The 20,464-nt window shown below is 46.3% G+C and overlaps 1 protein-coding gene across 1 annotated transcript in view; it reads right to left on the reverse strand.

The window, feature by feature from the left end:
• The window catches only part of ERICH6B (glutamate rich 6B), a 224,478-nt gene that overhangs the window by 138,514 nt on the left and 65,500 nt on the right, over window positions 1-20,464 (reverse strand). The window contains exons 6-8 of the mRNA XM_063444714.1: window positions 18,051-18,127; window positions 15,108-15,227; window positions 3,432-3,557 (exon numbers count right to left, since the gene is read on the reverse strand). Of these exons, the coding sequence (XP_063300784.1) occupies window positions 3,432-3,557; window positions 15,108-15,227; window positions 18,051-18,127 (323 nt within the window). The remainder of the gene's footprint in view (window positions 1-3,431; window positions 3,558-15,107; window positions 15,228-18,050; window positions 18,128-20,464) is intronic.

The following is a 20,464-nucleotide window of genomic DNA, read 5'->3' on the forward strand; positions in this document are numbered from 1 at the left end:
CAAGTCCCCATGAGTCTCTCAGGTGAGTGAGCCATTTGATGAGGCACCTCGTTGCCCTCTCGGGGTAAATTCCCGAATGGTGGCCGGGTTCAACTGGGACAGTCCCGTTCCGCTCGCCGGTGGGGCCTGCAAAATGCCCGTTGATTGTAGGTGTGCTTCCAGCTCCTTATATCCCTGTGCTCTATGGGTAGTCCCGTTTGGTGTAAACATCACAACTCGTGGTGTGCCCCATCTATAGGGGATATCTTTGGCTCGCAGGTGTTGCAGTAGAGGCTGCAGCGATTTCCTCCAGGTAAGTGTGCTCTTGGTGAGGTCTGGGAAAACTGTAATGGCGGTGCCCTCGAATTGAAAGGGAGTTTTGCCCCGCAGAGCCGTTAGTAGTGCAGCCTTGTCTGATAATGTTTGGAGTCTGAGGATGAGGTCGGCCGTCGCTGTTACCGGCGCTCTGGCCGGTTTAGGTAACCGGAACATACCATCCAGCTTCAGGGACTTAGCTTGCTTTGGTGGGAGCAGGCCTCCAATGAAGCGCGGCATAAAGTGGGGTAAGTCGGCGGTGTCGACCGAGTCTGGTATCCCCCTGACTTTCAGATTATACCGCCGCCTCTGATCCTCCATAGCGTCTAGCCAGTCTGATGTAGCTAGTTGCTGCCGTGCCAAGTCTGCCACTTGCTTTTCCACCTCTGATATCCTGGTGTCTTGGGTGGTAGAGTGGGCCTCCAGCTGGGAGATTTTAGATGTGGCTCCTGCTATGGCCTCTTTATATCCAGCCATATCAGTTGCTAGGTCCTTGCGGAGATCCGCCAAATTTTTTTTAATTTGGTCTGCGGTGACCGGGTCCCCGGTCCTCTGTGGAGCCGTTTTGCGGTCTGACATGGCCCCGTAAGGTGGTCCCTCCAGGAGGTCCGATGTGAAGTCCTCCGAGGAGTAAGAGGTGAGGTCGTCGGCCGGCGCCATTTTGGACCACGCGGCCTGCTGCGAGTTCCGCAGCATATCTCCAATGTCTCTCCCTTGGGAGGTTCTGTCCGCTTTAGCTTTCTTCGTATTGCGGCCCATAACTTGTCAGCCGGTTGTAGGCAAGTTTTGAGGGGTCTTTGGGCTTTGGGTTCCACCATAAAAGCTATGTTAAGGTAAGTTAGAGCTGGAGCTCCGAAAGTTGCGACCGCTCCGTTGCCTTGCTGGCTCCGCCCCCCCTATTACTAGTTCTAAAACTGTGCATAAGTATAAATAAAGAAACAAAAAAGGAGAAACGCCCTATTTAGCATAAGATGAATGGATGATGGCATTTATGGGGAATAGTTTTAGTTACAAAGGAAACAGTGTAAATACTTAGTTTTATGTATCTAGCATTTAGTTTTCACTAGATACAATAGATCTGTTGATGCTAAGCTGGAATTGTTACATGGATTCTTTCCACTTATTTAATGGCGGTAATGTGAAATATTATATATATATTTGTTCAGGCTGGAAAAATAAGAGATATTGCACTGTAGTCGGAATTTGTCATTTTCACAAGATTCAGTCCATCTAGACATAATCAGGTGTTGCTTAGTAAATAACCCCGCAGGTTTTACTATAGTCTTTCAAATAGGTTGCTTTTCTCTTTCGCTCTTTTTTTTACATTATGTTTTATGTTATGTCACAGATTATATATAAGGTTAGAGAATGACAAGCTATAAAACATACGCAGTGAGTAATAGACTCGCAGAGAAATAAGTCTAAAGAGCTATGAGACTTCAGTAGATTACAATAATTATGTTATTACATGTAGTTGCCAGGCTATGAAACTTCAGCGATTAATCTTTAGAATAGTAGACAGCGCATTTTGTATATATAAGGTTAGAGAATGACAGGCTATAAAACCTACGCAGTGAGTAATAGACATGCAGAGAAATATGTCTAAAAAGCTATGCGGCTTCAGTACGTTACGATAAGTGTGCTATTACATGTAGTTGACTAGCTATGAAACTTCAGTGGTTAATTTGTATAAGTACTCTATTTAAACAGTGCTGTAGCGTTAGCACTCAGAGTAAAGTATTAGAGGCACGGGAGCATTGGTCTGGTGTTTAAGCTTAAGATGCAGTGACATGTTCCTATCATTTGAAAAAAGGAAACCAAGTTTTACCAAAGAACTAACATTATTCAGGGTCTGTTCCCCAAGATTATATAAGCAAGAGTATGCCAGGGCTGATTAGCTAACTCAAGTGTTAACTTAGCTTATGCATGCATGTTTTCTTTTACTGTTGCTGACACTGAGAGCTTAGTATAACAGTCCTGATAGCAGTCGCTTGGACCTGTGATCACCCCAACACCTCGGCGGGATGCAGCTGTACAGTCCTCTTGCAAGCTTTCCACGCTGTTCTGGAGGGTTTAAACCCTGGATCAGTCCATGCATCGACGGGGCTGCTTGTTGATGTGAGGTAGCGTGGTGAGGTTTGTCGCCATCTTGGGTGTTTGGAGCGTTGTAATCTCTTATTTGCGTTTCCCAGCGGGGCCCGCCTGTGTGACAACAGGCATGTTCTGTGGGGAAATGCGCCGGGTCCTGAGGTGATTGTCACCTCTACGGTCCTGGGTGCCGCTTCAGGGTATGGGTTGCTTGGCGCTGGTTGTTACGGAGGCCTGGTGGTGCTTGTTCCTCCGGCGGCCATCTTGGGTCTCATGTGGCGGTATAGTCGCTCCATGCGCCCTGTCAGGACTTGTGAGTGTGAGCCCGTGAGTGCGCCAGCGGGGACCGGGATAACCCCCGCCGGCCCAGCGGGGGGGTGTAAACGAGACCGGGAGGACGCCAGCCAGATCTGAGTTACCAGGTTGGAATGTGAGGCAGCGTCCGTCCGCCCCGCTCTCCTCCTGGGTAGGCCTCTGGTCTCAAGCCCCAAAATGTCTCTCCAGGACCTAGAGTCACCCGGTAACAGGCACTCCAGCTACACCGGGACAATCCAGGACTCCTTCCCCCGAGCCTCCTGAGCTCTCATGCAGCGCAAGGTGGGTATTTTCCCTGAATTTGGCTGGGTTCAGCAGGAGCTCCAGTGACCTGCAGCCTGTCGGCATGGCCGCCCGGCCCCGCCCGCCGTTATGTCACAGATTATTTATTTCATTAGGCTGAGGAGAGGGAATCAAAACACTGGCTGTTAATGAGGAAATGCCAAAGTGAAAAGTAACATGGGTAGTTTATGGCTTATTATTGCACGTATTAAACCCATATCCCAACACCTCGTTTGACAACGTGAACCAAGAGTGTTGCATTATCTCATTATTATAGTGAATTCTACTTAGTATATAGGCTGATGGCTGCTTGATTATTCTAAAGCGAATCTATTGAAGTAAATTTGCTTTGCTAATTTGAAACACCATGAACAATTGATAAATATGCAGTTGATAAAATGGTAAGCCAATGTGAAGATGCCGATAACACGTTATATTTGTTGTTCACTTACTTTATGCACGGGGTGTGATGCTAACTGTTCGGCTGTTGGAAAAGGTTCTGTAGCCTTTAGACAATATTCACAAAATATTTGGTCTTCTGTCATGGCAAGCTGGTCATCATCAACAGTCAAATCAAGCTAAAGAAGGAGGAATAGTCTTCAGTTAATGCTCTTAATAAAATAAATACTCAGATATGAATTTCCATTGTAAGCTTTAACTGAGTACAGACTTACATAATGCACTAGAATCCTTCCTCGTCTAACAGATAAGATCAATCTATTATTTCTCTAGTACAGGGATAGGCAACTTTCGGCACTCCGGATGTTGTGGACTACATTCCCCATAATGCTCTTACACCCATAATGCTGGTAAAGCATCATGCGAGGTGTAGTCCAAAACATCTGGCGTGCCGAAGGTTGCCTGTGCCTGCTCTAGTACTTTGATCTCTCCTATACCAGTCTTCTCTTTACACTTGCTTCTTTTCTCTTTTGCTAATATCCTCTCTTCTAGAATTCCAACGTTTATTTTATACTCCTGGTTTTTGTTTTCACATAAAATGAATTTGTTACAATTGCTCTACTGTATGAAGCCCATGGAACAGTGAAACAGGGGAGTGGGCCTTGACAAGGCCAGGAAGTAGGCAGGTGGAAAGTTATGGGATGTTTAGGGCGGGGCTAAGTAGGGGAGGAGTCAGGTAGTGTAAATAGGCGGCCATCTTAAGTGAGGAGCCAGTTAATCTGAATTGCACTGACCTGTCACTTGTGGCTGGTCGGCGGAGTTCTTTTTCTTTTTCTCCCTCTGCAGGTAATGGCGTCCCTAGAGGAGATTCTGGACGGAGTTCGGGCGGCGGTTCGTGATAGAGGGCTGGCGTGGCTGCATGAACAGATCGGGGCGGCTGCCACCCACGCGGAGGGACCGGAGAGGAGGTCGGCGCGGAGGACCAGGCCGCCACAGAGGTTGAGCCCGGGGGAGGCCCCTGCGGCCCGGCGGAGGAGGAGCCCTTCAGCGGTCGGCGGGTCGGAGGCCGGACCGAGTACAGCAGCGGAGGAGGGAATGCGGCAGGCGCCTTCGGGCGGACCCGCCGGGCAGGCGACAGCGGGCGCAAAACGGAGGCCACGAGGTCAAAAGGCGCCCCGCGTAATGGCGGCCGGCGGGACAGCAGAAAGCGGGAATGCTGCAGCACCAGCGGACCATGCGGCTGCGGATGGCTTCACCCACGCGGCCAGTGGGCAACGGACTGAGCGTCCCGGTGAGTCAACCTCCAGCGGTATCACTGAGGGGCAAAGGGGGAATGCTAGTCGGGTTACCACAGCACCAGCGGTCCGCCAAGCATTGCGGGGAGACCAGGCCAGCAAGGGATCCGAAGGGGCGGCCGGAGGGAGGGCCAGGACTGAGCTCAGTGGCATAGAAGGAGAGGACAGCGGAGCGGGTCGGGCGGCTCAGAGGGTTTCTGGAGCTAGGAAGGCGACAGGCGGCTTATCCTTAGGGGTTATGGCGGAGTCAGACGGGGCGGCCGGTGGGGGGCCAGGCGCAGCGGCTGTGGGAGAGCCTGTGGTTTCAGCACGATACCGGGGAGCAAGGGGTGGCAGTATAGAGCGGGGGGGCCCATCCGGCTGCCCTCAGGTACGGCCTAGTGACAGGGATGCGGCAGTGAAGGGCCAGGGCGGCCAGCGGCGCAGCAGCAGCGCCAGGTGCAGCAGTGACAGGAGCTGGTCAGGTGGACGGGAGAGCAGGGACAGGAGCCATTCACGGCTAGGCCGCAGCGAGTCCAGGTTCAGCGTCAGGGAGAGGAGAAGGAGGTCCAGGTCAGAGGAAGGGAGGCGGAGCAGAAGGCACAGTGCATCGAGATCTTCAGAGAGGAGCTTCAGGGAGCAGCGGCGGGGAGCGCCCAGCAAGGGAGGTCGGAAGGAGCAGTGGAGAGGATCCAGGGCAGTCGGAGATGAGCGTAGGGAGGAAGGGCGGGTAGGGAGCTACTCGGGCAGACTACCCAGGATGTCTTCTCCTTACAGGTCGTGGAGTAACTCACCAGCGGTTCCGAGGCGGGACCAGGCGGGCAGGAGTCGGCGACTATTGGGAGCTCCAGTGTCAGAAATGGCGGATGGAGGGACAGCAACCCCGCGGCCTGCGGCGGCCAGGGGCATCAGCAGTGAGTCTTCCTCTACACCACACCCGGGGACATTCATACACTGTTTGAAGTCATTCATAGATTCATGGTCAGAGGATAGGGTGAAGGCAGAGGGTCGGGGTTGGTGGGGGTATCCGCAGGAGTGACAGGTGGTAATAGGGAGGAAACGCGGCCCACTGATAAGCCTGACGGATCATCGGTGGGGGACGGGGTACTCGACGTGACGGGTGGGGACATTGCGGAAGCAGCGCGTCAGAATGTACATGTGTCCTTCGCGGGGCCGTTAGGTTGCCATTTGAAAGGGGAGGTGAAGGAGAAGATTGCGAAAGGGGAATTCGTGGAAATATTTTCCCTTCTTCCCCTGGAGGAATTCTTAGATTTAAAAGAGGAGGACAAGAAGGACGCCAAGAAGGAAGAGGAGGAGAAAAGGCGGAGGTATCGCAAGATACCGAAGACCTTCGGCAACTGGCTGCGAGCTTTTTGCATTTTGGCCAGTGTTATTGGGGAGAAGCGGCCGGAGTGCTGCTCTCAGTTGTTTTGTTACTTGGACGGAATCGGGGACGCATACCGCACCTATGGGGGGTTGGCATGGTGGAGGTATGATGAGCAGTTCCGTCAGCGACTGGCGGCCAACCCTTCCATGCGCTGGGACCAAATGGACCTGCCGCTTTGGATGCGGTTAATGATGGCGCAAAAGAATGCGCCCTTTCCAGGGACTGCCGGCACCGCTCCCGGGGGGGCGGTGGCGGCAGGTCAAAAGAAAGGTACCTGCTGGGCCTTCAATGAAGGACAGTGTAAGTGGGGATCCGCTTGTAGATTCCGGCATGAATGCTCAGGGTGCGGCGGGAACCACGGGGTCAACCGGTGCTTCAAGAAAGGTAAGTCGGCCGCAGGGGGCGGAGCAACGGGAGCGGCCGCTCCCACAGCTCCCGCTGGGGGTGTCACCAGTGAAGGTAGGCGCGATGTTGCCTTGGCTAAGGCAATACGCTGATCAAGCCGTGGCAGAATTCCTTCGGGCGGGCTTTGCCGGGGGTTTCAAAATTCCCTTCAAAGCCACGGGGCCGGGGGCACCTTGTGAGAACCTCAGGTCGGTCAGGGAACACCCGGGGGTGGTGCGGGAGAAATTAGCCAAGGAGGTCCAAGCAGGGAGGATGGCGGGGCCATTTCCGGCCCCGCCCTTGGCGAATCTGAGGTTGTCACCATTGGGGGTGGTCCCCAAGAAGGAAGAGGGAAAGTTCCGTCTGATTCATCATTTATCGCACCCGAAAGGGTCTTCGGTGAATGATGACATCGACGCCGACCTATGCTCGGTCTCCTACACGTCATTCGACAAAGCCGTCGAGCTGGTTAGGAGAGCGGGGCGTGGGGCGCTGATGGCCAAGGTGGACGTGGAGGCGGCTTTTCGGCTGCTGCCCATACACCCGGACTGTCACCACCTGTTGGGGTGCCACTTTGAGGGTGAAATCTTCGTGGACTTGTGTCTGCCTATGGGTTGTTCCATCTCTTGTGCTTACTTCGAGAGGTTTAGTACCTTCTTGGAATGGGTGGTGCGCACGGAATCGGCGGGGGGTGCTGTAGTGCACTACTTGGATGATTTTCTGTGTGTCGGCCCGCGGGACTCTGAGCGGTGTGCTCAGGTACTGAGGATTTTTCAGCGGGTGGCGCATACCTTTGGGGTGCCGTTGGCTGGGGACAAGACGGTGGGCCCCACCACGTGCCTTAGCTTCTTGGGTCTCGAAATTGATTCGGAGCTCGGGGAATGCAGGCTGCCTAGGGATAGACTGCGGCATCTGCGACAGCTAGTGGACGTGGTCAAGGGGGCGAGGAAGGTGACCTTGCGGGGGCTCCAGTCCCTCGTAGGGAGCCTTAATTTTGCGTGCAGGGTGATCCCCATGGGGAGGATATTTTGTCGGAGGTTGGCGCAAGCAACAAGTGGGGTGCGGCGGCCGTCGCACTACATTCGGGTGTCGGCCGAGATGAAGGACGATTTGGGGGTTTGGGAACAGTTTTTGGGCAACTTTAACGGGACAGTGTTCTTTCGGGAACCGACGGTGTCGTCGGCCGCGATGAAGTTGTTTACAGACGCTTCCGGCAGTATTGGTTTCGGGGCCTACTTGGCAGGTAAGTGGTGCGCGGAGGCGTGGCCGGAACCGTGGAAGGTGAGTCCTCTGATTAAGAACTTGGCGTTCTTGGAGTTGTTTCCCATCGTTGTAGCAGTGGTACTCTGGGGTACGGAGTTGGCTGACAAAAAGGTGGTATTCTACTCCGATAACATGGCGGTAGTGCAAGCGATCAATAGCTTGACCGCCTCGTCGCCCCCGGTAGTACGCCTGCTTCGACAATTAGTGCTTAGTTGTATGTCATTCAACATAGTGTTCAGGGCTAGGCACATCCCGGGGCTCCAGAATGTGGTGGCTGACTCACTGTCTCGTTTTCAGTGGGAACGCTTTCGGGAGGCTGCGCCGGACGCGCTGGCCCAGGGACAGGAGTGCCCGGGTGTGATGTGGCAACTCGGGACGGCCTGCTTGGAGACTGTGTGAGGAGGTCACTGGCGCCGAGCACGTGGGCGTCTTACGTAAAGGTTTGGAAACTGTGGGACGAGACGGTGGCTCAGGTGAGTAGCGCCCCTACGGAGGGGCAACGCTTGGATGCACTTTTGTGGTTGCTCTGTCGATTGTTCGCGGCTCAGGCGTCGCCTGCCATGGTGGATAGGCATCTCTCTGCCTTGGCTTTCCTGTTTAAGTTCACTGGCTGGGTTGATGATACCAAACACTTCCTGGTCCGTCAGGCAGTGAAGGGATTCAAGAGGGGGAAGAAAACGGTAGACACGCGTAGACCAGTGTCCTTTGAATTGTTGCGGGAGCTGGTGGGGGTTCTACCGGGCATTTGCAGCTCCACATTCGAGGTGTCGTTGCTCACGGTGGCATTTGTGTGGGCCTTTTTCGGGGCTTTTCGGATCGGGGAGTTGGTAAGCGCAAACAAGATGGGCCTTGGGGGTCTTCAGCTCACAGATGTGGAGGTTCGCGAGGACAGGGTGCAAATTCAGTTACGCCGTTCGAAGACGGACATTTTTGGTAAAGGTTGCACAGTTGTGCTGTTCGGGTTGCCTGGGTCAGGGGTGTGCCCAGTTGAAAAGGGGTCGGAGTACAGGGCATTGCGCCCGGGGGGTGATGGTTGCTTCTTGGTGCACCAGGACGGCTCGGCCCTGTCGCGCTTCCAGTTCGCGAGGGTGTTTCAGATGGGGGTAAGTAAGCTGGGCCTGGAGCCGGGGCAATTTGGGACTCACTCCTTTAGAATTGGGGCGGCAACCGAGGCCGCACGGCTGGGACTGGGGGACGAGGGAGGTGGGAATCCTTGCGTTTTAGATCATACGTTAGACCAGATAGGCTGGTGTGAGAGGGGCAGTGTTATGCTGTGATGGAAGCGGAATCCATCTGTTTGGTATTAACGTGTTTTTCTTTGCAGGATGGAGAGTGTGGATCTGGGGCCACTCGTATGTCTATTGGGCTCAGAAGAGGGCTGCTGTTCGGAGAAGTGGAGCACAGCTGGGTTTTCCTCAAGGAGAAGTGTCGATTTCTTGGTTCGGCTTTAGGGGGTTTAGCTGGCAAAGCCTCAGTAGTACGTTGTTTAGCAGGTTGGCCGGAGGGTCTGCACCAGACATAGTTTTATTACACGGGGGTGGGAATGATTTGGGTCTGATTCCGCAAAGGGAGTTGGTTAGACGGATGAAGAGAGACGTTGATCGGCTGTTGGACCTGGTCCCTGGCGTGGTGGTGGTGTGGTCGGAAATGGTCCCCCGTTTCACGTGGCGGCACGCCAGGGATCCAGCTGCAGTGGCTCGATGCAGGGGCAAGGTTAACAGGGCAATGGCGAGCTTTGTGCGGCGAGTGGGGGGCATTGTAGTTCGGCATAGGGAATTGGAGGACATGCTGCCGGGCTATTTTAGGAGAGACGGAGTACACTTGTCAGACGTGGGTTGTGACTTGCTCAATCTAGGCTTTCAGGAAGGGATTAGCTTGGCCCTGTTTCAGGGTGGTGGGGGGCGCACATGTCCTTAAGGGATCAAGTCATGTGCTATGGCGGAACAGGGCGTGTTAAAGCCAGGAGTTAGCTGGAATTGGGAATGGACAGGCCAAGGCCTAGGCTGGAGTAGGCCAGATGGATTAGAGTGTTGGTAGGTTCAAGCTCTTCGGTGGCTACGAACCTAGGGGGTAGGGGTGTCTGGGTACACCCCTACAGTTAACAGATGGTTTTGGGGCCTCTCTGGTAGGCCGTGTGTTACTGGTTATATGTTAAGTGAATGTTAATTATTGTTCAAAAGATAGGGTCATTGTCAGGGGTATTGTGCGGGGGGATAGTAATATAATGTTAGCTGGACAATGACCCTAAATTGTTAATTTATTTATTTATATATTTAATAATTAATAAAGCTGTGGACGTTATAATCCAACAGATAAATTTGGTGTCAGTGTTTTATTTAAGGTAAACTAAAATAGCACCTGCCGAATAACGACGGTGCATATGTCATGAAGCCCATGGAACAGTGAAACAGGGGAGTGGGCCTTGACAAGGCCAGGAAGTAGGCAGGTGGAAAGTTATGGGATGTTTAGGGCGGGGCTAAGTAGGGGAGGAGTCAGGTAGTGTAAATAGGCGACCATCTTAAGTGAGGAGCCAGTTAATCTGAATTGCACTGACCTGTCACTTGTCCCTCCCTCCCTCCCTATAGTTGAGTTTTGATCCCGTTTGGTCACAGCGGCGGGAACAGGGCGTGTTAAAGCCAGGAGTTAGCTGGAATTGGGAATGGACAGGCCAAGGCCTAGGCTGGAGTAGGCCAGATGGATTAGAGTGTTGGTAGGTTCAAGCTCTTCGGTGGCTACGAACCTAGGGGGTAGGGGTGTCTGGGTACACCCCTACAGTTAACAGATGGTTTTGGGGCCTCTCTGGTAGGCCGTGTGTTACTGGTTATATGTTAAGTGAATGTTAATTATTGTTCAAAAGATAGGGTCATTGTCAGGGGTATTGTGCGGGGGGATAGTAATATAATGTTAGCTGGACAATGACCCTAAATTGTTAATTTATTTATTTAAATATTTTGTAATTAATAAAGCTGTGGACGTTATAATCCAACAGATAAATTTGGTGTCAGTGTTTTATTTAAGGTAAACTAAAATAGCACCTGCCGAATAACGACGGTGCATATGTCAAGAGCATGTGGCTTTGACCTTCATTCCTTTCTTTGTAAAAGCTTGGTTTGTATGTTACTCATTTGGCTGATTGCTCATATATATATATATCCTTTTTAAAAATCAATAAAAACAGTAAACAGCCCAAGGTTTAAAAGCAATGTTTCTAAATGATCAAGCAAGAACTTAGGAAGAAATTCTGTTTTTTACCCATTAGGCATTTTGATCTGTAAAACTGACAATTAGAATCACTAACATCTTTTTCCATGTCTTATCTCATTATGTGATATTATTACACATGAAATGTGTTGTATAAATTGAGACATAAAGTTGGTATCATGTTCCCGCATTTTTTCCTTTCATTCCAGTAAATAACATCAAAGTGTTTACCGGGGTGAAATGCCAAGAAGAAACATCAATAATATCCATTTACCTCTGCCCCTGAGCTGCGCAGTGAGCCTTGTATTTTTGATTCAATACTTGGTTGTGTGGATTTGCAAGCATGCAGTTAGATACCATTAGCTGGGTTCATGAAAAGTATCCCCAATAACAAGCTGTTGGGGGTTGGCTGGTGAATCCAATGCATGGCAATTTGCTGCATTCTGCCACAAACTGCAAATTTATGGGAAATCATATATCATTATATAATATATATATATATATATATTATACAATCATTCTATCTATCTGTCTGCCTGTCTATCTATCTACAGTATCTATCTATCTATCTACCGTATCTATCTGTCTGTCTAATCTATCTATCTATCGATCTATCTATCTATCTACAGTATCTATCTATCTATCTACAGTATCTATCTATATATCTATCTACAGTATCTATCTATCTATCTACAGTATCTATCTATCTATCTATCTAAAGTATCTATCTATCTATCTATCTATCTATCTATCTATCTATCTACAGTATCTATCTATCTATCTATCTACAGTATCTATCTATCATCTATCTATCATCTATCTATCTATCTATCTATCTATATATCTACAGTATCTATCTGTCTGTCTAATCTATCTATCTATCGATCTATCTACAGTATCTATCTATCTATCTATCATCTATCTATCTATCTACAGTATCTATCTATCTATCTATCTATCTATCTATCTACAGTATCTATCTATCTATCTATCTATCTATCTATCTATCTATCTATCTACAGTATCTATCTATCATCTATCTATCTATCTATCTACAGTATCTATCTATCTATCTATCTATCTATCATCTATCTATCTATATATATATATACAGTATCTGTCTGTCTGTCTAATCTATCTATCTATCGATCTATCTACAGTATCTATCTATCTATCTATCTATCTATCTACAGTATATATCTGTCTGTCTGTCTAATCTATCTATCTATCTATCTATCTACCGTATCTATCTATCTATATATCTACAGTATCTATCTGTCTGTCTAATCTATCTATCTATCTACAGTATCTATCTATCTATCTATCTACAGTATCTATCTGTCTGTCTGTCTAATCTATCTATCTATCTATCTATCTATCTATTTGGATTCCCCACAAATTTGCTGTTTGCTTTATTATATATTTATTTTGTCAAATTAGCACCAATTTCATCTGAAAGCAATAACTGTGCTATTAAAGTAGCTCTGTCTGTTCTGAGTATTTAAATGTTATAATCTTTAGTAAATACTCATATTGACTGGGATTGGAATGAAGAATTAAAAGATATCATAAGACGAAGTACGGCCTGTTTTCTCGAAGTGAGGTCTTAAGTTGACAAGAACATCTGCCATGATTTCTTTGTTTCAATTCTCACAGTTTTAATAGCAATGTTTGTGGGGAAAACGCTTCTTCTCTTACAAAAGATGTATCTCTTTGGGGTTTGGAATCAAGTCCCGGTTTCCCTGTCTGTAGTCACCATTTTTATATCTCTTGATTTAATTGAACACTCCGTGCTTGGATTATATAGATAATGCATTAAAATATATTTTAAAAAAACTAATTGAAAATATTAAAATAAAAAAAAAGATACCCCCTTTAGATTTGTTGTTTCTGCTGCACTTACACAGGCAGCAGTATATACACTTAGCTGTTCACAGATCAGGAAGTGGCACCACCAATCAGTAGCCTCTTGTTATGGAGTCTGATCTTATCCAATGAGCCTCAGTTGTCAAACTACTGCAATTATAGGAAGTTCTGTACATGGAGAGTAGGACAGCGACTCTCATTACACCATTAGATATCAAAGTAGTAGAAGTTATAGTGCTTGGAGGGTCACTTTAAGGCTGTTCATTTCTGTATACATGATAACACGAGCAGCGTGAAAAAATACAGCGAATAAAATTTTTTTTTTTTTTTTTTTTTATAATTCTTTATTTTTGGTGCATTGAAATAGATACAAGCAGTCGTATAAGAGCCACAACAACATGAATGATATTCTCTTAAGTATTGTAAATTCTTAGGTTAGGCTAAAGCATAGTTTGCACATTTTGTTATAGAGGGTTAGTGGTCATAACGGTGGTGTTTTCATGTCTATGGTGAGGGTGGTTGCAGGGTTTTGTCCACCCCTTGGGGTGTTTAGATTTGAATCGGCATAGGCATGGGGTTTGGCTTGCTATATCCCCATCCCTTGCTTGATATGAATGAAGTTTGGTGCAGTGATGGTGTGGGTAGTGGGGTCTTATTAGTGGTCTATGTTAGGCTATTGTAGGTGCGGAGCCCGTCTCTTGGAGCCTAGATTAGGTGCATACGTGGGCAGTGTAGTGCCCCTTGAGTGAGTTGTCGGTTTGAGTGGGTGTTCCGTGCTTGTATTATGCCCTCTAGCCCCTGGGCATTAAGGGGGGGGGGGAGGGTGTTCGCCTTTCGGGTGCGGGGCCTCCTTTTTAACTCTATCGTGTGTCTCTTCTAGCCGTGTCTAGGCGATGTGATTGTGTGTGAGTCGGGAGGTTTAAGGATAACTTAGTAAAACAGTATAACGATAAACATAATATGAATTAAATGTTGGTATGGTTTGCAGCATATAGTCCCATTAGATTTAAGTTATAGGTCCAGGTTGGTCTTTGGACGATGATGATGCCAGTCCCAGTGTTGTCATCAGAGCAGGGCCTTCTCCTGGATTAGTGAGCTTGAAGTGGTCTTCGCCCTTAGTCACCCATAGCGCTCTGGGGGTCGCCCATCTATACGGGAGGCCTGCTGTTTGCAGTGCGGACGTAATTGTTTGCATGCTCTTGCGCCATAGTAGAGTGTCCCTGCTCAGGTCTTGGAAAAAGTTGATTTGGTGTGTTTCAAAGGCGTATGATGGTTTCCCCTTAATAGCTGCCATTAGGGCTATTTTGTCTGTTAGCGACTGACATCTCAGTATAATGTCGCGTGGGGCTGTCTGTGGTGCTTGTCGAGGTTTGGCGATGCGGTATACGCCGTCGAAGGTAAACTGTTTCGCCTGCTTAGTGTGAAGAAGAGAAGCCACCAGTCGCCTTACAAAATGAGGTAATTCCTCCAAAGGTACCGCTTCAGACACTCCCCGGATTTTTATATTTTTCCTCCTGCCTCTGTCGTCTAGGACATTGATTTGTCGGTTAACGTTGGCTTGTGCTGTTTGGATTTGGGCGACTGTGTCTTTAAGGGCGGTGAGATCATGGCGTAGGTCTCTCACCTCTTGTTCCGCCGTCTGTGTGCGAGCTGATAGTGCCTGTACCTCCGCTGCTAGCCCTTTCAAATCCGCTTGCCACATGGATTGTAAGTTTGTTTGCAGGCTGATCAGCATTAGCTGGATGTCCTTCTTGGAGGCTGGGTTTGAGTCCTCGGCAGTCTGTGTATGCGAGCTGTCGGTGTCTGCTGTGGCTCCGTTATGCATGGAGTCGCCATCCTCCGACCGCCCGGGTGAGGCTGGCTTTGTGTTGCGGGTCCGCGGCGGTGGAGGGGACTGTAGCATGCTGCCAATGTCTTTGTGCGGTATGGAGGTGCCCGAGGCTTGTTTGAGGGATCTCCGTCCCATTTCTTCTGGGGTGTAGAAGTCCTCTTCTATGTAGCAGGGGTCCGTCCCGAGCCACGATGTTATGTCCCTTGGGAGAGTCAGGTCGCGTGTGCGGTAGGCCCCAGGGCCCTTGACGCGGCGTTTTGTGCCCGATTTTTGTACGAAAGGCATCTGCCGGTTCCGTCGGGTGTCGGGGGTAAGTACCGGTCGGTCTTTTCAGCTGATGGGCTATCGGTTGTGCGTGGGCCGCTCTGAAAGGCCCTGTATGCCCGGAGCTGCTCGAAATGGCGGCTTCTTCGTTGCGCTGCTAGCTCCGCCCCCCCAATAAAATATTTTTAGTACAGATATCACCAAGGATAAATCATCCTTGGTATCACATATAGTGTTCAAGAAATACATTGCTACGTACCTGTTCGACAGCCAATGGGTGTTGTGGATCATCACCGGAGTCATTCAGTGAAATATCACTGGATACACTAGAATCTGTCTCTGGTGTACTAGGCCTTTCATGAGCCCTTCCATTTTCTTCCTACACAGACAGGCAAGATGGATGCAGGAGAGACCACAAGACACGGCTCATACATACAAGTCAAGGAAAACGACAATGATTTTATCAAATTGCAGAAATGCTGTTTTACAAGATTTAAAAACTATAGTTTGCTGCAGTGGTTATGGTGCCATAAGTGCCCTAGCAGCCCTCATACTTCTCTATTGTAAGGAATCAAACGGTTTTAGAATTGTTTGACTTCTTATGTCTTGCTTGCTTTGAATTGTAGTTCCTTATAGAGAAGCAAGTGGTGTGTTGCAATGCTTCTCTTTGAGAAGCATCTGATTTTACACAAGTCATCAGTAATAATGACTTAACAGGAAACAGAGATGTAGTGAGCAGATTCCCTTAGTGGTGGAATAAAGGTGAGTCCACCTGATTCTAGGTGAGATGCAGTAATCTAAAGAGTTCATTTTATTGTATTGTTCCTTTAAAGTGAGAAATATGTCTAGTTAGAATTCAAATATGGCCCAACACTCTTATCGCTCAGAATTGGAGGTAATTCTAAGTCAAACAGGGTTATTCACTAAACTGGATAGACATGAAAATGGCTAAATTCCAACCTCATTGGCAATTCATAGAATGTGACGGCAGATAAGAACTATTCGGCCCAGCTAGTCTGACCAATTTTCTAAATACTTTTATTAGTCCCTGGCCTTATCTTGTAGTTAGGACAGACATTTTAATGCTAAACAAGAGTCCCTGACAGCCCAACCACACTGTGCCCCTTGGGCTAATGAGGAAGTATTAGCCTAAGCAGCAATGGACAGCTGTCATTGGCTGAGAATGTTAGCTGACTGTTCTTAGTCTATCAGAACTCTCATTCTTAAAAAATTGCAATTACTCTTTGCCCGCTGGCAGAACTAACAGCCAGCTGGAAAATAGTTAAAAGGACATGGCAGTCACTATAACCATTTCATCTCTTTGAACTGATTATAGTGACTAGAGTACCCTGGTTCCTTCCTCCTATTCCATGTTAAATAATGTTCAAACAGTTTAACACTAAATAAGGGTCTCTGGCCACCCAGATATGCTTAAATCAGAAATTACACATTTCCTTGTATTAATACCAATTTGTACCAAGAATGGGAGTTCTGATAGACTAAGAACAGTCAGCTAACACTCTCAGCCAATGACAGCTGTCCATTGCTGCTTAGGCTAATACTTCCTCATTAGCCCAAGAGGCACAGCATTAAAATGTAAAACATTCAAATATATTCAGTGTTTAATAAAATTACAGCACCAGGGGGCTCCAGACACTTTAACAAGTTTGGAGCAGATGAAGCAGGTGCACTGCCCACAGTGTCCCTTTAAATAACCTTCTTAAGTGCAGGGTTAACCACGTGGCAACCTCTTACTATAACAGAGATTTTTTATCTTACTATGCACCTCTCGTTGCAGCAAAGCTCTAATTAATATCACAAGAAAAATGTCTTGATGAAGAAGACTGTTAAAAAAAGCTTAGTGGATAAGGGCAGGATTCTAGATCATGCAAAATCTGTGATTTTAGCTGCTATAGATTTCCAAACTTGCAAATGTAGACTTTTTAGAGAAAGGTTTGCACATGAAAGTCTTTAAGCTTTAAGTTGTATCTATGTGTTTTTATGAATGGAACTACTAAATAGTGCTGAACTACACTTCCCATAAACCACTGCTGACCTGCCGCACCAATAGAAATATAATGGGTAAAGGAATTCACATGCAGAAATGCAGTCAGGCCATGGTTAATGTATTAATGCCTTTAACATAAATCCCCTGCAAGGGTTCAGTCTTTTTTTAAATTTTATTTTAATATATTTTTTCATATTCTTCTTTTATATTTATATTTATTTTTTCTTATTTATTGCATTATCATTTATTTTACCATTTTTTATTATTATAATTTTCTTTTATTATCATTTTCATCATTATCATTTCTTCTTTATTTCAGTATTTTGATTCAAAAAATTTTCATTTGTTATTTTTGGATTATTATCATTATCATTAGTCTTTCACATTACTTTGCTTTACATTTTACCAGTGCCAATCAGAGATACCTAATCCCCCATGCCCCTTTATCTTTTATTCCCCTCTTTTATATCCCCCACATTGACTGTGAGCATGTCACATAAAGAATACTAAAACAAACAGCAAACTCCAGCTACTTCCAGGTTTCGGTGTTGGAACACATATTGGAACGCATGACGGCATCGGACGGCATTCGCGATAATGTCACAACAATAGATTATTGGACTTTTATGGATGTTTGGGGAGGTATAAAAGGACTGGGGAGGGGAGGGAGAATTATTATTCATTCAGGATTGTTAATGAACACTGCTAAAGTCCTATACACAAACGAAATGCGTAGGATGCCTGGTGGTGATTCTGAGCAACTACACCTATTGTTTTTAACTTCTATGTAAGTGAAATAATTTTTTTTTTTTTATTACATACTCTATTGCGCACTTCAACTTTATTCTATCTTTTGAGTATATGTACTCCAGCCAACCCATGGTGATCTGAATATACTGTGAAGACTGAATCCTTGGAGGGGATTTATGTTAAAGGCATTAATACTTCAGTGGAAGTCAGATTATCCCCTATTTTTTGTATATATGTTTCATGGAAGACAGGAGGAAGTCTTCGGGATACCTTTGGAAGCTTCACCTTATACAGGGAAGTTTCTGTCTGCTAACATTTAATTTGCACTAATTGCACTTTTGGTTTGTGTACACACATATCCTGTTTTATCTGGGCCATGGTTAATTACAGTTATTACACATTTAACCGTAGTACAACAGTATATCTAATATGTTGCAACCATACCTCTGATTCCCCACATCCCTCGACATGTTCGGTGTATAAAGAATTGTCTTTAACTGAGTCATTAATTTTAGCATCAACTGGAAGGGAAAAAAAGAAAGTTTGCTGTGACTTTAGATACAAATTATCCTTTAAGATACTATGCCTAATTTTTGAGATGTTATAAAAAATGAATCTAAACATGAAAATACTCTTCTGGAAGGATACATCATATGCCCTGCGAAATGTATCAGGATTGGATGCTTTCATATGATACTAAAGAGTAAACACTGACAATATCTGGACTGAAGCAAATGCTAGCTTTTATTTAAAGGATATACATTTTCCTATTTTAGAATTCGTATAACAGTGTAAAAGAAGATGCTCGGAGTATAATATAGCAACTTTTATTAGAAACATTAATATATATATATACTGATTAGCTACAACATTAAAACCACTGACAGGTGACGTGAATAGCATTTATTGTATTGTAAAAATAGCAACCGCCAATGAGTGGGATATATTAGGCAGAAAGTTTCATGTGCTGGAAGCTGGAAAAATGGTCAAGTAAAAATATTTGACAAGGGCCAAATAGTGAATGCTAGATGACTGGGTCAGAGCATCTCCCAAAGAGCAAGACTTGTGAGCTGCTCTCAGTATGCAGTGGTTAGTACCTGCCAAAAGTGGTGCAAGAAAGGACAACCGGTGAACTGGCTTCATGTTCATGGGCGCCCGAGGCTCATTGATGCACGTGGGGAGCGAAGGCTCCCGATCACACAGAAGAAAAACATAGTGCTGGCTATAATAAAAAGGTGGCAGAACACAGTTTGCTGCGCATGGGGGGTCGTGTAGCTGCAGACCTGTTATACAGTCTGGGACAAAGAAAAAATGTATGTAGAGAGTGTAGAAGAAAGGGAATATGCGACAGTGTTAGAGAGACTGAAGCAGAAAAAGCATTTGCATAATGCGCAGTCAGCTTTACCTTAATTAACTTCATTATCAGCCAGTCCACACAAGTTTTGTTCCCCTCTTCCCCTACAACATCCCTCTTAAGTTTCCATAAATAAGCAAGAGCACGTGAAGAGTAGTAAACAATGGGCCTCTTCCACAGACATGGGCCTGGAGCTGCAGCTCCATCAGCCCCTATGTTAATCCGGCCCACCCTTCGACTATTCCTTATGTTAAGCACGACTATCCTAAGGTACAGTTATTTGGTGATTTATATTCTTTGTTGTAAATTAGGGTTTGTGTGTTTGGGCTCCATTACACATACCATTACATAAGGTAGACAAGTGGAGGCAGTGTTATGCACCAGCAATGTTCTGCTGGGAACCCCTGGGTCGTGGCATTCATGTAAATGCAACTTTGATACGTACCACCTACCTAGAAACTGTTGCAGACCATGTACACCCCTTTATGCCAATGGTCTTCCCTGATGGTAGCGGCCTCTTTCACCAGGATAATACACCCTACCGTGCATCAAATAATGTTCAGAAATGGTTTGAGAAACATGACAAAGGGTTCAAGGTGTAAGCTTAGCCTCCAAATTCCCCAGATCTCAATCCGATTGAGCGTGGAGCCTCAAATCGCAACTTGCATGACTTAAAGGATCTGCTGTTAATGTCTTGGTGCCAATCTGTGGATTCGATTTGTTCAGAGGTCTTGTGGAGTCCATGCCTTGACAAATCAGAGCTGCTTTAGCAGTACTAGAGGGGCCTAAATATTATTAGGCAAATGGTTTTAATGTAGTGGCTGATCAGTGTAATACATAACAGTATTGAAAGCCAGTAAAATTGAGGATTAAAGGAACACTATAGTCACCTAAACTACTTTAGCTAAATAAAGCAGTTTTAGTGTATAGATCATTCCCCTGCAATTTCACTGCTCAATTCACTGTCATTTAGGAGTTAAAGGAACACTATAGTCACCTAAACATACTTGAAAACAAGACAAATCTCAATGTATCTTTCCTGGTAAAATATTTTATAAATAAATCACTTTGTTTCTGTTTATGCAGCCCTAGCCACACCTCCCCTGGCTATGATTGACAGAGCCTGCATGAAAAAAAAAACTGGTTTCACTTTCAAACAGATGTAATTTACCTTAAATAATTGTATCTCAATCTCTAAATTGAACTTTAATCACATACAGGAGGCTCTTGCAGGGTCTAGCAAGCTATTAACATAGCAGGGGATAAGAAAATCTTAATTAAACAGAACTTGCAATAAAGAAAGCCTAAATAGGGCTCTCTTTACAGGAAGTGTTTATGGAAAGCTGTGCAAGTCACATGCAGGGAGGTGGGACTAGGGTTCATAAACAGTTCATAAACTGACCTTAATCAGCCTGACAAGAAAGGGGATAAACTATAAATGCTGCCCAAAACAGACTACAATCATTATAACCACTTCAGATCAATGAAGTGGTCATGGTGCATG

Source organism: Pelobates fuscus, chromosome 1, assembly GCF_036172605.1.
Source record: "Pelobates fuscus isolate aPelFus1 chromosome 1, aPelFus1.pri, whole genome shotgun sequence".
Taxonomy (NCBI): Eukaryota; Metazoa; Chordata; class Amphibia; order Anura; family Pelobatidae; genus Pelobates; species Pelobates fuscus.